Source organism: Bolinopsis microptera, chromosome 11 (genome assembly GCF_026151205.1).
Source record: "Bolinopsis microptera isolate Bmic1 chromosome 11, MBARI_Bmic_1.0, whole genome shotgun sequence".
NCBI lineage: Eukaryota > Metazoa > Ctenophora > Tentaculata > Lobata > Bolinopsidae > Bolinopsis > Bolinopsis microptera.
This window is the reverse complement of record NC_087082.1, coordinates 6,603,595-6,616,886: the sequence shown is the minus strand read 5'-3', so window position 1 is coordinate 6,616,886 and position 13,292 is coordinate 6,603,595. Positions and strand designations below refer to the sequence as shown.

The window sequence follows — 13,292 nt, the reverse complement described above, 5'->3', positions numbered from 1 at the left end:
ACCAGGATCTGTTAATCCTCATAATTCTGCGACCTCTATGTATCGTCATCTCGCACAACTCTTTAAGAATCTTGTGAATTTGGCATGTGAAAATTTGCAGCCTTTCAGACATTGATTGGGTCAACGAGGTGCCGTACGTCACCTCAAGATCGGGTGACAGGGGGCTGATCAGGCCAGAACCCAATTGATTGGGTATAAGGTCACGTGATTATGAACCTGAGGTCACGTGGCTGTGACGTCACCAGAGCTTGCTCTCCGAACTCGAATTACTCGATCAGGCCTTATATGAAATAATATAGTGTATCGCGTGTAATTGGATCCAATTATAGGAGCTGCGCAATCACTGCTGCATATTGATCAGGTATCACCTTCTGAACCCAGCAGAAATCCGTATTCGTTAATCTTAAGCAAATATTTGGATAAATTTCTTTCGTCTTCTGAAATTGAGATCTTTCCTTCATAAGCCCGATTATTAGCTGAGAACAAGTGACGTCGTTGCTTACAATTACTGAGATTCGGCAGAGAGACTGGTGCCACCCGATAAGCCGCTTAGCTTATAATAATATTTATGATATTCAAATGCAATTTTAAAGCAATTTGCCCTGAAGTATGATAATTATAACCAGTTTTATCGTGTTCAGCGTCCTCAAAAACATAGGACGCTGAACAAATAATCCTTCTATTTTCAAATCTCTTATCTGGCCCAGCTCCATGCTGGGTTTCAGAAGGTAATAATAATTGCGCAGCTCCTATAATTGGATCCAATTACACGCGATACACTATATTATTTCATATAAGGCATGATCAAGTAGCTTGAGACGTTATACTTTATAGCCACGTGACCTCACGATGGCACCTGATACAATACAATATTGTACAATGTACCGGTTACTGCAGTGCTGGTTACCGTGTCAGTTACTGTACTGTTAGTGGTTACCACAAATAAATTGAAAACAATTTGATCAAAACCCATAGTTGGGTAGAGTGGACCGCTGCCAGTGTCTCTCTTTCCCAAACAAAACGAAATGGTATCAATTTGAATAATCAAATGCAAAATAATACCGAGAATGAAATCGGTCGCTCGCTTTTCCCATTCATTTACCCATGAGTATGGGTTTTGGTCAAATACCCAATCGATTTCTTGGGACAATTAACAGTCAAATGTCGTAACGCAATTTATTTAATTTCATTTTAAATTGTTGACACTGAGTTTACTGTTTTATTAGAAATTTCTTTGAAAGAATCATCAGTAGTTGGAATTGTAGTACGTTTCTTTATCAAGTAGATCAGAGCAGTTGGAACTGTTGGACTTTGTGTTACCTGGACAATAAGATTTAATCACAGTTATTTTGTGAACTAACACTATTATATATATATATATATATATAGCATATGGACAGTTTATTCTAAAAATGACTAGTGACCTATGTTTATTTCTTTTTAGCTAATTATTATAACTATGAAGACACTCTCCTTCGAATTTTTAAAACTTTAGAGCATCCATTTTGCCATGAAACCCACGATTTTAGATGCATGATTTTATTGACATTGTATCACATATTTTACAATTAATTTTATTGAAATTACTTCATGCTACGTAATTTACAGGTTTTATTCGGAATCAGCGTGAAAAATAATATACATTGGTAATTGGTATAGCTTACTTTCACAATCCTACAGCTTACTCATCACAGGAGGGCCAAAGTGCAAAGTAACTGCTGCTAACTGCTGCTAACTGCTGCTAACTGCTGCTAACTGCTGCTAACTGCTGCTAACTGCTGCTAACTGCTGCTAACTGCTGCTAACTGCTGCTAACTGCTGCTAACTGCTGCTAACTGCTGCTAACTGCTGCTAACTGCTGCTAACTGCAGCTGTCGCAGCAGTTAGCAGCAGTGAGCAGCAGTTAGCATGAGCAGTAGTTTGCAGCAGCTAACAGCAGTTACTTTGCACTTTGGCCGATCCTGAGCCTAACAACCCTAAAACTTATAACGTGACGCCTTCAGCGGGAGCACGCTACTGCAAGCGCGAGCCGCGAGGGCTCTATTTAGAGCAACCGAGGGATGTCTGTCCAAATTTATACTTATTAAACTAATCGTCCTATCTCACTTACAATCAGAAATCTACCATGTATTTTTGGGCCACTCCATGGTTGAATGATGGTGGTAATAAACTCTTAGCATGTTTCCTGATTACAGCTATAAGATCAGGTTGTCCTCTTCAGGTGCATGTTGAATTACAAGCCCCCTAACTTTAGTTAATTACAGCAGAAATCACAGCTGTGAAGCTATAACTAATTATTCTATGTGGGAGGGGGCATGCTGACCGATTAGATAAATCTCACGTGTATTAATTCAATCCGGGACGAGAAGCAGGTGCAGAATATACCAGACACAGAAGCCTTATATTTATATTAAGTTCTTAACTATTTGTTGGCGTTTTATAAATTCTTTAACTTTAGATTTCGTCCAGAAAGAGAATTTAGTTTTATTGGATAACACAACTAGCCTGTTGTAAAGATCAGTTATAAACGAGGTTGAGCTGGTTTATAAGCTTATAAGTGTAACTATGGTAACTAGGAGTGTAACTATGTTAACTGGGAGTGCAATCATGGTAACTGGGAGTGTAACTATGGTAACTGGGAGTGGAATTATGGTAACTGGGAGTGTAATCATGGTAACTGGGAGTGTAACTATGGTAAATGGGAGTGTAACTATGGTAACTGGGAGTGTAACTATGGTAACTGGGAGTTTGTGCCTTAACCGTGCCTTAACCGTGCGTTAACCGTGCGTTAACCGTGCCTTAAGAACCGTGCCTTATGTAACCCTTGTGCCTTAACCGTGCCTTAACCGTGCCTTAACCGTGCCTTAACTGTGCCTTAACTATGCCTTAACCGTGCGTTAACCGTGTTATGCCACACTACTGGATTGCCTAGTAAAGCTATCACATAGTAATTATAACCGAATGATCTGTATCATATCTTTAAAAGCGGAACAACTTACTTTCTTATTTTGTTGCGGTTGCTAAGAAGTTCATTATGTTCGTCAGGTGGAAGATTTGAAAGCAGAGCACCGTTTAAAATCAAATTATGGCACATCACAGTCTCACAGGGGACATGTTCAGTCTTCGGTAGTATACGTGACAGTGACTGTACTGGTTACCGTACCGGTCACTGTACCGGTTACTGCACCGGTTACTGTACCGGTTACCGTACCGGTTACCGTACCGGTTACCGAACTTATGACTTAGTGACAACAAGATCTCTTGCTCTCAACCTGATGCTACTGATTGTTACCTTGTTAAACACAACGTTATCAGTATCTTGTTACTGTTAAATAGCACAACATTATTAGCTTTGTTAGAATCACAGGTGTGCTGTTATCGTACTGGTTACCGTACTGGATACCGTACTGGTTACCGTACTGGTTACCGTACTGGTTACCGTACTGGTTACCGTACTGGTTACCGTACTGGTTACCGTACTGGTTACCGTACTGGTTACCGTACTGGTTACCGTACTGGTTACCGTACTGGTTACCGTACTGGTTACCGTACTGGTTACCGTACTGGTTACCGTACTGGTTACCGTACTGGTTACCGTACTGGTTACCGTACTGGTTACCGTACTGGTTACCGTACTGGTTACCGTACTGGTTACCGTACTGGTTACCGTACTGGTTACCGTACTGGTTACCGTACTGGTTACCGTACTGGTTACCGTACTGGTTACCGTACTGGTTACCGTACTGGTTACCGTACTGGTTACCGTACTGGTTACCGTACTGGTTACCGTACTGGTTACCGTACTGGTTACCGTACTGGTTACCGTACTGGTTACCGTACTGGTTACCGTACTGGTTACCGTACTGGTTACCGTACTGGTTACCGTACTGGTTACCGTACTGGTTACCGTACTGGTTACCGTACTGGTTACCGTACTGGTTACCGTACTGGTTACCGTACTGGTTACCGTACTGGTTACCGTACTGGTTACCGCGTACTGGTTACCGCGTACTGGTTACCGTACTGGTTACCGTACTGGTTACCGTACTGGTTACCGTACTGGTTACCGTACTGGTTACCGTACTGGTTACCGTACTGGTTACCGTACTGGTTACCGTACTGGTTACCGTACTGGTTACCGCGTACTGGTTACCGCGTACTGGTTACCGTACTGGTTACCGTACTGGTTACCGTACTGGTTACCGTACTGGTTACCGTACTGGTTACCGTACTGGTTACCGTACTGGTTACCGTACTGGTTACCGTACTGGTTACCGTACTGGTTACCGTACTGGTTACCGTACTGGTTACCGTACTGGTTACCGTACTGGTTACCGTACTGGTTACCGTACTGGTTACCGTACTGGTTACCGTACTGGCTACCGTACTGGTTACCGTACTGGCTACCGTACTGGTTACCGTACTGGTTACCGTACTGGTTACCGTACTGGTTACCGTACTGGTTACCGTACTGGCTACCGTACTGGCTACCGTACTGGTTACCGTACTGGTTACCGTACTGGTTACCGTACTGGTTACCGTACTGGTTACCGTACTGGTTACCGTACTGGTTACCGCGTACTGGTTACCGCGTACTGGTTACCGTACTGGTTACCGCGTACTGGTTACCGCGTACTGGTTACCGTACTGGTTACCGTACTGGTTACCGTACTGGTTACCGTACTGGTTACCGTACTGGTTACCGTACTGGTTACCGTACTGGTTACCGTACTGGTTACCGTACTGGTTACCGTACTGGTTACCGCGTACTGGTTACCGCGTACTGGTTACCGTACTGGTTACCGCGTACTGGTTACCGCGTACTGGTTACCGTGTCAGCTTGATCTTTGCATTTCCAGTTGATACCCTGACAGTGATATATATACGTAAGTTTCCAAGTTTGTATACGAATACGACTTTCTTATTTGCTTTTCAAAATTAAATAGAATAATTTAAAAAGCTTTTACAATTTCAAATAATTGATATTATTACAATCGTAGGGTTATGGCAGAGCAAAGGAATCGTCACTTAATCCTAGGTCCGAACTCGAAAGCTATAACTTCAGCAACAGTAGTGATTAATCTACTCGTAGGATCAACTGGGGTTTGCCTCAACACCATCGTAGCCTTATACTATCTCCAAAGACCAAACCGTGGGAAAACCGTGCCGTTTCTCTACACCATAATGTCCATCTGTAACATAATAACCTGCACTCTGGCAATTCTCCAAGCAACAGTCCTCATTCTAGACATGAATAGCGAGGACAACATTCTCTTTGACTACGAAAGCGAAAGTTTGATAGTCAGCGGATACGTGATCTACAGTATAGTCACCAGAGGGTCCATGCTCCACAACCTCGTCCTCTCCGTGGTCAGATCAATCAACATACAGAGACCGTTCCAGAGGATCAGCTGGCGCGTCATTCTCTCCGTCTTTGCGGTGTTTTACGCAGTGTGGCTGACTATAGGGACACTAGACGTGGTTCATCTGGGAGGGGAACACGGGAGTGAAATGAGTCCGATAAAGAGGAAAGCAGACATCCGGGAACTATTTCGTTTTCCTCAGCCAGGTCAGGGTACGTGCTTTTTCTTAAACACAAGAAGCAACATGACTCTTTGTAATACTGACACACACCCTGGTATTGATCAGGAGGTTACGTTCAGTTTGATGATGTTGTTCATGATCGTGCCGGCAGTGATCATGTTTGTAGCGTCTCTGCACCAGTGCTGGGTGATAACTAAAAAAGGACGGAAAAGATGCAAGGTAGCACAAGTACGTGACAGCACTAGTGCCAGGCTGACTGTAACCATCCTGATTCTCTCATCGCTATGTTTCATCACAAAGGGTGCTTACGAGACATTTTACTTCTCCGTGTACGTAGCACCAACATCTCAAAAACACAGATTCCAGGCTGTTCGCGGTGCTAAGGTTGTGACCTATTATTTTAGTACAGTGATACATGTAGTCCACGCAGTTCTGGAACCGCTGGTTTTCATTTCTCGGGGAGAGAAACTTAGGCACCATCTCCTGGCTCTAGTGCGACGACTTGAGAGTGCTAAGTCTAAATCTGCAGCGACAAGAGATCTGCAGTTAAAAGAATTATAGTAGGTAATAGGTTAAGTTACAGGTTGTGATGGACAGCGAATAAAGTAACATTTCCCTCAGAACTACATGATAGATTATATTTTCTCATCCGTTGACATTTCATCATGCAATGGTCCATGCCAATCGTTACAAAAGCGTAAGATCACAACTTTTTAAAATGTTTGGGATTGTTCAGTTATTATTTAAATCAAATTTTATTTATTTTAAACCCCTTGATCCTTCCATTTGATCACAAATGCTAAATATAGCGTTTATGGTTTTCATCATGGGTAATGAATGTATAAATACTTTGTCATACGTTGTATGACCCGCCGCGCACGAAGTGCGTGGCTCCCCCTGTATCGTCAAAGACGATAAAGTGAAGCGACAGTGGGGGTCACCGCGTGATACAATAAATACTTATACTATAATAATTATCTATATTGTTTGCTTACTGAGTTACTCAAATACATCCAACTTTGGATCGACATAATCAATTTGTTTACCATCGCCGAAGGTAGGCGGTGCACGATAAAAATAAACTTGCTCGGATTTTCAAAATTTTGGTACCATCGTTTTCTAGAGACTGTGAGAATTTTCACAGTACCAAATTTATTATACCTTTTTGGAATGATCAGTGAGTTTCGCCTAGGTGCCATATTTGATGGTGCGCGGCTTTTGGAGCAAAATTAGGTGTAAAAGTCGCATAATTTGACGAAATTCGTTGATTTTTGTTGTATTATTCTGTCATATCTTCGGTTCCTGAACATGAATCATGCTGAAAATTTGTCAGATCCTTCCAATCATACTTAACTACCGAACCTAATTTAGTTGGGAGAGATTGGCCTTGATTAAGAGGTCTAAAAATGACAAAATAGGTATAAATTCGTTGATAACTCAAATTCTGAGCATCGAAATTGCTCAAACTAAATTAGGTTCAGTAGAACATAAATGTTTACGTAAGCTGACCAAATTTCAACAAAATTGTTATATGGGAAGTATTATAACTTTTCGATTGTTTCCAAAATAATGTGCTGGCCGAAATAAGAGCTAAAAAACCATTCAATGGTCAGCGCGCGCGTCTTATTGTCGATGGCGCACTGCCTACCGAAGGCAAAAACATCGCAGGGAATATGTAATTAGCTGTGGATATATGAAGTGGCCCAACCGCGCTACGATAAGGACACAAGTCTGCTCCTTCAAAATATAGACCACTCCCCTTATTTGTATGTAAAGGAGGCGTCTGTATTGCTGTGCAACTTGCAAGTCATGTGTTAATTAAACAAGAATTGCGCCCGTTGTTTCGTTTTGGCGGACGCTAGATTTCCATTCACTAGAATTATAAATATAGGCTCCAATCAGCTCAGTGCTCACTTGCACTTCATAATATTAATATTGATACACATCAGTACACTATACTACGCATGCCACGTACAAATTGGGCTTATTACCTAATATTATACATTACATAATACATAGTATACAATATACTATACATTAAAATACACTCGCGCCGCGCATTAATTGACAGGCTAGCTTTATACATCACATCTCCGCAAGCAATACTCGCGCGCTGCACTGCGCGCTAGTTGACATGGTTACTAACGGAAGTACGCACCGACGACATATTTAAACCCACCTACTTCGTTCTCCAAAATCCACGTTTTTCTGCAAAAACGTCCATTTGTAACCTTTTACTATTACCTTTTTACAAAAGGGTGAACGGAAAAAATCAACCACACCCGTAGTTGCTAACTTTGGCGCAATTTCTGGAATCATTTATTTTTTGGTGCGGGGCGCTAAAGTAGGGAAAATTGATCGTTCGTGATACTGGTATAATTGCGGCAACATTCTTGATTAGTACAGTGTTTTAAAAAACTGCATAATATTAATAAAGATAACTGAAAGGTCGTTAAACAAAATAGCAATAAAAGTAACTAAACTTAAAGAGAAAAATTATTTGCGGTTCATTTGTAAAAAGCTACAAACAGTATAATTGACTGAACTATGTCTTCAAAGCTACAATATGTATTGTGCGATGTATGTTATTTCAAAAGGAAAGTAACAACCCTCAATCAATGAGAGATAGTTATAAAAAACTAACGAGTATAAAACAAGTAAAAAATCTGTTGAAATTTAGTTATAAATAGTTCTTTACTACGATAGTTTAACTTTTATATATAGCCTTTCCCACCCTCTCTAGTTCTCAGGAGAAACACACCCCACTTTAAATACTGCCTCTCTCCGACCCTCTCTAGCTCCACACTCCACTTTATCCTCCCACTCACTGTCCATCCTCTCGACTCCACACAAATTAGCTATAGCTTGTCCACTGTAACACACGTTAGAGTAGCCTTTTAGAGGGTCCTCTCCATGACACGCGTCATACCTGCACAATCAAATGTTACTACCTGGTTACTAGGTTACTGCCTGGTTACTAGGTTACTACCTGGTTACTAGGTTACAACCTGGTTACCACTGTAACACACGTTAGAGTACCCCTTTAGAGGGTCCTCTCCGTGACACGCGTCATACCTGCACAATGGTTACTAGGTTATTACATGGTTACTAGGTTACTACCTGGTTACTAGGTTACTACCTGGTTACTAGGCTACTACCTGGTTACTAGGTTACTACCTGGTTACCCCTGTAACACACGTTAGAGTAGCCTTTTAGAGGGTCCTCTCCGTGACACGCGTCATACCTGCACAATCAAATGTTACTACCTGGTTACTAGGTTACTGTCTGGTTACTAGGTTACTACCTGGTTACTAGGTTACAACTTACCACTGTAACACACGTTAGAGTACCCCTTTAGAGGGTCCTCTCCGTGACACGCGTCATACCTGCACAATCAAATGTTACTACCTGGTTACTAGGTTACTGTCTGGTTACTAGGTTACTACCTGGTTACTAGGTTACAACCTAGTTACCACTGTAACACACGTTAGAGTACCCCTTTAGAGGGTCCTCTCCGTGACACGCGTCATACCTGCACAATCAAATGTTACTACCTGGTTACTAGGTTACTGTCTGGTTACTAGGTTACTACCTGGTTACTAGGTTACAACCTAGTTACCACTGTAACACACGTTAGAGTACCCCTTTAGAGGGTCCTCTCCGTGACACGCGTCATACCTGCACAATGGTTACTAGGTTATTACCTGGTTACTAGGTTACTGCCTGGTTACTAGGTTACTACCTGGTTACTAGGTTACTACCTGGTTACCACTGTAACACACGTTAGAGTACCCCTTTAGAGGGTCCTCTCTGTGACATGCGTCATACCTGCACAATCAATAATCACTTATTACTATTTCGTGTTCTAATTATTTTTTAAATCATACCTAGAAATTGTATTTATGACTCATTTCTTGTAAGATTTTTAAGTATTCATAATCTTTACTCATTCAAAATCATTTCTTTTATTTTTAGTACTATTACTGAATTTGGTTGAATAATATTCTTTTAAACTTCAGTTTTGATCTGATGCATGTATTAAATTGTAAAGATCTTTTTAATTTCTTTCTTACCTGCACGACTCGTAGTAAAACTTAAGTTCCTTAATGCCGACACACTTAGCAGAGAGGTTTAGTTTGAACAACTTCCTACACTCCCTCAGAGTCTGCAGCCGGAGGGGGTCTCGGGTGCAGGTGTTGGATACCTGTAATGTGGTTACTAGGTTACTACCTGGTTACTAGGTTATTACCTGGTTACTATGTTACTACATGGTTACTAGGTTACTACCTGGTTACTAGGTTACTACCTGGTTACTAGGTTACTATCTGGTTACTAGGTTACTACCTGGTTACTAGGTTACTACCTGGTTACTAGGTTACTACCTGGTTACTAGGTTATTACCTGGTTACTATGTTACTACATGGTTACTAGGTTATTACCTGGTTACTAGGTTACTACCTGGTTACTAGGTTACTACCTGGTTACTAGGTTACTACCTGGTTACTAGGTTACTACCTGGTTACTAGGTTACTACCTGGTTACTACTGTGCAGGTGTTGGATACCTGCAGTATAATTAGTGGTTACTAGGTTACTACCTGGTTACTAGGTTATTACCTGGTTACTATGTTACTACATGGTTACTACCTAGTTACTAGGTTACTACCTGGTTACTAGGTTACTACCTGGTTACTAGGTTACTACCTGGTTACTAGGTTATTACCTGGTTACTATGTTACTACATGGTTACTAGGTTATTACCTGGTTACTAGGTTACTACATGGTTACTAGGTTATTACCTGGTTACTAGGTTATTACCTGGTTACTAGGTTACTACCTGGTTACTAGGTTACTACCTGGTTACTATGTTACTACCTGGTTACTAGGTTACTACCTGGTTACTAGGTTACTACCTGGTTACTAGGTTACTACCTGGTTACTACCTAGTTACTAGGTTACTACCTGGTTACTAGGTTACTACCTGGTTACTAGGTTACTACCTGGTTACTACCTAGTTACTAGGTTACTACCTGGTTACTAAGTTACTACCTGGTTACTAGGTTACTACCTGGTTACTACTTGGTTATTAGCTGTGCAGGTGTTGGATACCAGTAGTGTAATGTGGTAAGCTGGTTACTAGGTTACTACCTTGTTACTAGGTTACTACCTGGTTACTAGGTTACTACCTGGTTATTAGGTGCAGGTGTTGGATACCTGTAGTGTAATGTGGTAAGCTGGTTACTGCAGTAGGGGATTAGCGTAGTAATCATTTCTTTAGGATCTTGTAGTTTAGATTATACTGAGTGAGTGCAGTGTGTAGTGTGAGAATACTTGTGAACAGGCAGATTTTATCACAGGTACGCCCTTGTAGGACTAGTCTGGTTGGCCGCCCCTGTTTTACACTACCTGCTTGTTGGCTAAACTCTTGATGATGCACCCAGAGTGTAGTGAGGTGTAGTGAGGTGTAGTGAGGTGTAGTGAGGTGTAGTGAGGTGTAGTGAGGTGTAGTGAGGTGTAGTGAGGTGTAGTGAGGTGTAGTGAGGTGTAGTGAGGTGTAGTGAAGGTGTTACCATGGTAACTAGGTTTGATCGTAGTCTGGTTGGCTTATTTTACAATACCTGCTTGTTGGCTAAACTCGTGCTGGTACACCGGGAGTTAGATCGTAGTTTCCAGGACTCCGCGAAGTTCACAACCTCTGCAGAAGTCTGGTATTTCTTCCTCCCTTTCTCTATGTCATTAGCTTTAACACGGTCGTTGTTCCCACAAAGACCACAAGTTTTAGCGTTGTCAGAAACATACACCTGAACCAGGGAATAGCCATCAAATCTGATGTACACCCCGTTTTTAAGAGCCATGGTGAGCTGATCGTCCTGTAGTATTCCGGATATTCCCTTCACCACAAAAGGTGTGTTCTCTTTATACTGGAACTTGTTACCGCCATCATTGATAGCCCACCCTCTGGAGAGAGCAATGTGGTTGCCACTGTCGATAATATCAACCGTATCCAAACATCTGCCTCTGTCGCACTCTTTGTACCTCACGTACACATACCAGGACGCGAAGAAACAGTCCATAGCCAACACATAAGAACAGAAACCATGGAACTGGTAACTCCAACCGTCAAATGTCGACACGTGGGACCCCCCAATAATTGTACAGGATCTCATATCCTCCAGTTTAGGGAGGGTTGTTAGATCAGCTGGTGAGGCTTCAGTTGTTAGGGGTTGAGTTGTAGTAGCTTTATTTTCTACTGTTGTTATTGTCTTAGTTGCCAACTCCGTCGTAACCATAGCTATCAGCTCCGTTAACGTCTCTGTTACCTTGGTAACGGTAACCATGCTGCTCTTCACTCGGCTAGTCAAACAGTTGACTGCCTCCCCAAAATATACCCCTTCCTCGTAGACCCTTAAACTAGCCCCTTCTCCGACTTTAGTGTGGGAGTGGAGGAACTTGTCTAGGATCTTGTACCAGGTAATGCTGGGTTGAGGGTAGCCTCTAGCAGCAGCACTGATAACACCACCCTCCCCGGGTACCAGGTGCACCTGCTTCTCTGATAGGATAATACTCGGGGACATTATCTTACCGTTACACAGTCCTGGGTGCAGTACAGTCAGAGGGGTGTCCAGCTCACAGCTGACCTGTTCCATACGACACTTGTTGAAGTAGGTCTGACAGTCTGACGCACAAACGGGTGAGTAAGTGGAGACACACCCTCTCTGACAGGAGCACTGTCCTTCTGAACAGGTTCTGGGGGGTAAACATGTAGCTTCACAAGGGTCCTCCACTCTAATGTATGCTTCTGAAACTGCAATGCTGCGCTGGTTGAGTGCTATGCAGACGTACCATCCCTCATCTGCTGTGGTGATGGGGTTAAAGACCCTCTTAGTTTTACCAGACCCCTCTACGTCTTGGTGGGGTTCAGGGAAGTAGAGGCCTTGGTGACCTGCTTCTTTCTTGTTGATAACAACCACTGGGGCAGGGGTTCCTGTAGCTGAACATTTCAGCTCAAGTTTATCTCCTGGTTTTACGGTTTGGTTTGATATCCCTGAGATAATCTTAGGCTTTTGATGTCGGTGTTCTTTTTGAGGGTGGCCCGGGACTATCAACAACATCAAAAACAGCAACATAACAGCAACTTGTGTGATAACTAGTAACTGTCGTATGTGATTTAGCAAAAAGTAACACCTATATAGCTATAACAAGGTAGCTAGATACTCTTATAACATAGCCACATCCTCTTTTTAGCCACATCCTCTTTTTCACATCACCCATCGACCAACCACTAACCAGGAGTCACGTGATTTATCTCGACCAATCAGCGGACTGGGTTTAAGTCATGTGGTTTATATCGACCAATCAGCGGGCTGGATTTAAGTCACGTGGTTTATCTCGACCAATCAGTGGGCTGGGTTTCTGTTACGTGGTATGGAAATACAGTCTGCAGGCTCCGTGGCGGATAACACTCGTGTATAAACTAGTGGAAAGCTCCCATCACCTGAAATAGTGCTGATGGAAGAAGTAAGTTACCATGGTTCTGAGCAAGTATGTGTCACGTGCAAGTAGGTGTCACGTGCAAGTAGGTGTCACGTGCAAGTAGGTGTCACGTGCAGAGTGTTTTCAGCCGAGTAGCTCTCCAAGTAAATATGGCATCCACCTGACTTAAAGTTAATTTTGGGTTATAATTCATTCCTTCTCGAACGATCTATCAACCGCATGACATTCGCATGAAATTGTCCATTGTGAGCCTGTG

At 42.3% G+C, this 13,292-nt stretch overlaps 2 protein-coding genes across 2 annotated transcripts; both read right to left on the bottom strand.

The window, feature by feature from the left end:
* Window positions 1-3,093: 3,093 nt before the first annotated feature.
* On the bottom strand, window positions 3,094-5,120 carry LOC134823584 (circumsporozoite protein-like). Its single transcript, XM_063835119.1, has 4 exons — window positions 5,087-5,120; window positions 4,147-4,581; window positions 3,366-3,997; window positions 3,094-3,234 (listed from the first exon to the last, which is right to left on the bottom strand). Exons 1-4 carry the CDS (start codon window positions 5,118-5,120, stop codon window positions 3,094-3,096), a joined length of 1,242 nt encoding a protein of 413 aa, XP_063691189.1.
* A 2,819-nt stretch (window positions 5,121-7,939) lies between these two features.
* On the bottom strand, window positions 7,940-12,733 carry LOC134823781 (mucin-6-like). The gene is made up of 3 exons (XM_063835343.1): window positions 11,161-12,733; window positions 9,618-9,748; window positions 7,940-8,473 (listed from the first exon to the last, which is right to left on the bottom strand). The coding sequence occupies exons 1-3, from the start codon at window positions 12,667-12,669 to the stop codon at window positions 8,284-8,286; spliced, it is 1,830 nt and encodes a 609-aa protein (XP_063691413.1). The 5' UTR covers window positions 12,670-12,733; the 3' UTR covers window positions 7,940-8,283.
* Window positions 12,734-13,292: the final 559 nt, after the last annotated feature.

Bases quoted from the DNA above. Each gene is read 5' to 3' on its own strand.
- LOC134823584 (XM_063835119.1), bottom strand. From the start codon at position 5,120: ATGGTGTTGAGGCAAACCCCAGTTGATCCTACGA. The intron at 4,582-5,086 runs GTAGATTAATCA...CGCGGTAACCAG, and splicing joins AACCCCAGTTGATCCTACGA to TACGCGGTAACCAGTACGGT. The intron at 3,998-4,146 runs GTACGCGGTAAC...CGCGGTAACCAG, and splicing joins TAACCAGTACGCGGTAACCA to TACGCGGTAACCAGTACGGT.
- LOC134823781 (XM_063835343.1), bottom strand. From the start codon at position 12,669: ATGTTGCTGTTTTTGATGTTGTTGATAGTCCCGGGCCACCCTCAAAAA. The intron at 9,749-11,160 runs GTATTGTAAAAT...ACCACATTACAG, and splicing joins CGAGTTTAGCCAACAAGCAG to GTATCCAACACCTGCACCCG. The intron at 8,474-9,617 runs GTAAGAAAGAAA...TTGATTGTGCAG, and splicing joins TTTTACTACGAGTCGTGCAG to GTATGACGCGTGTCATGGAG.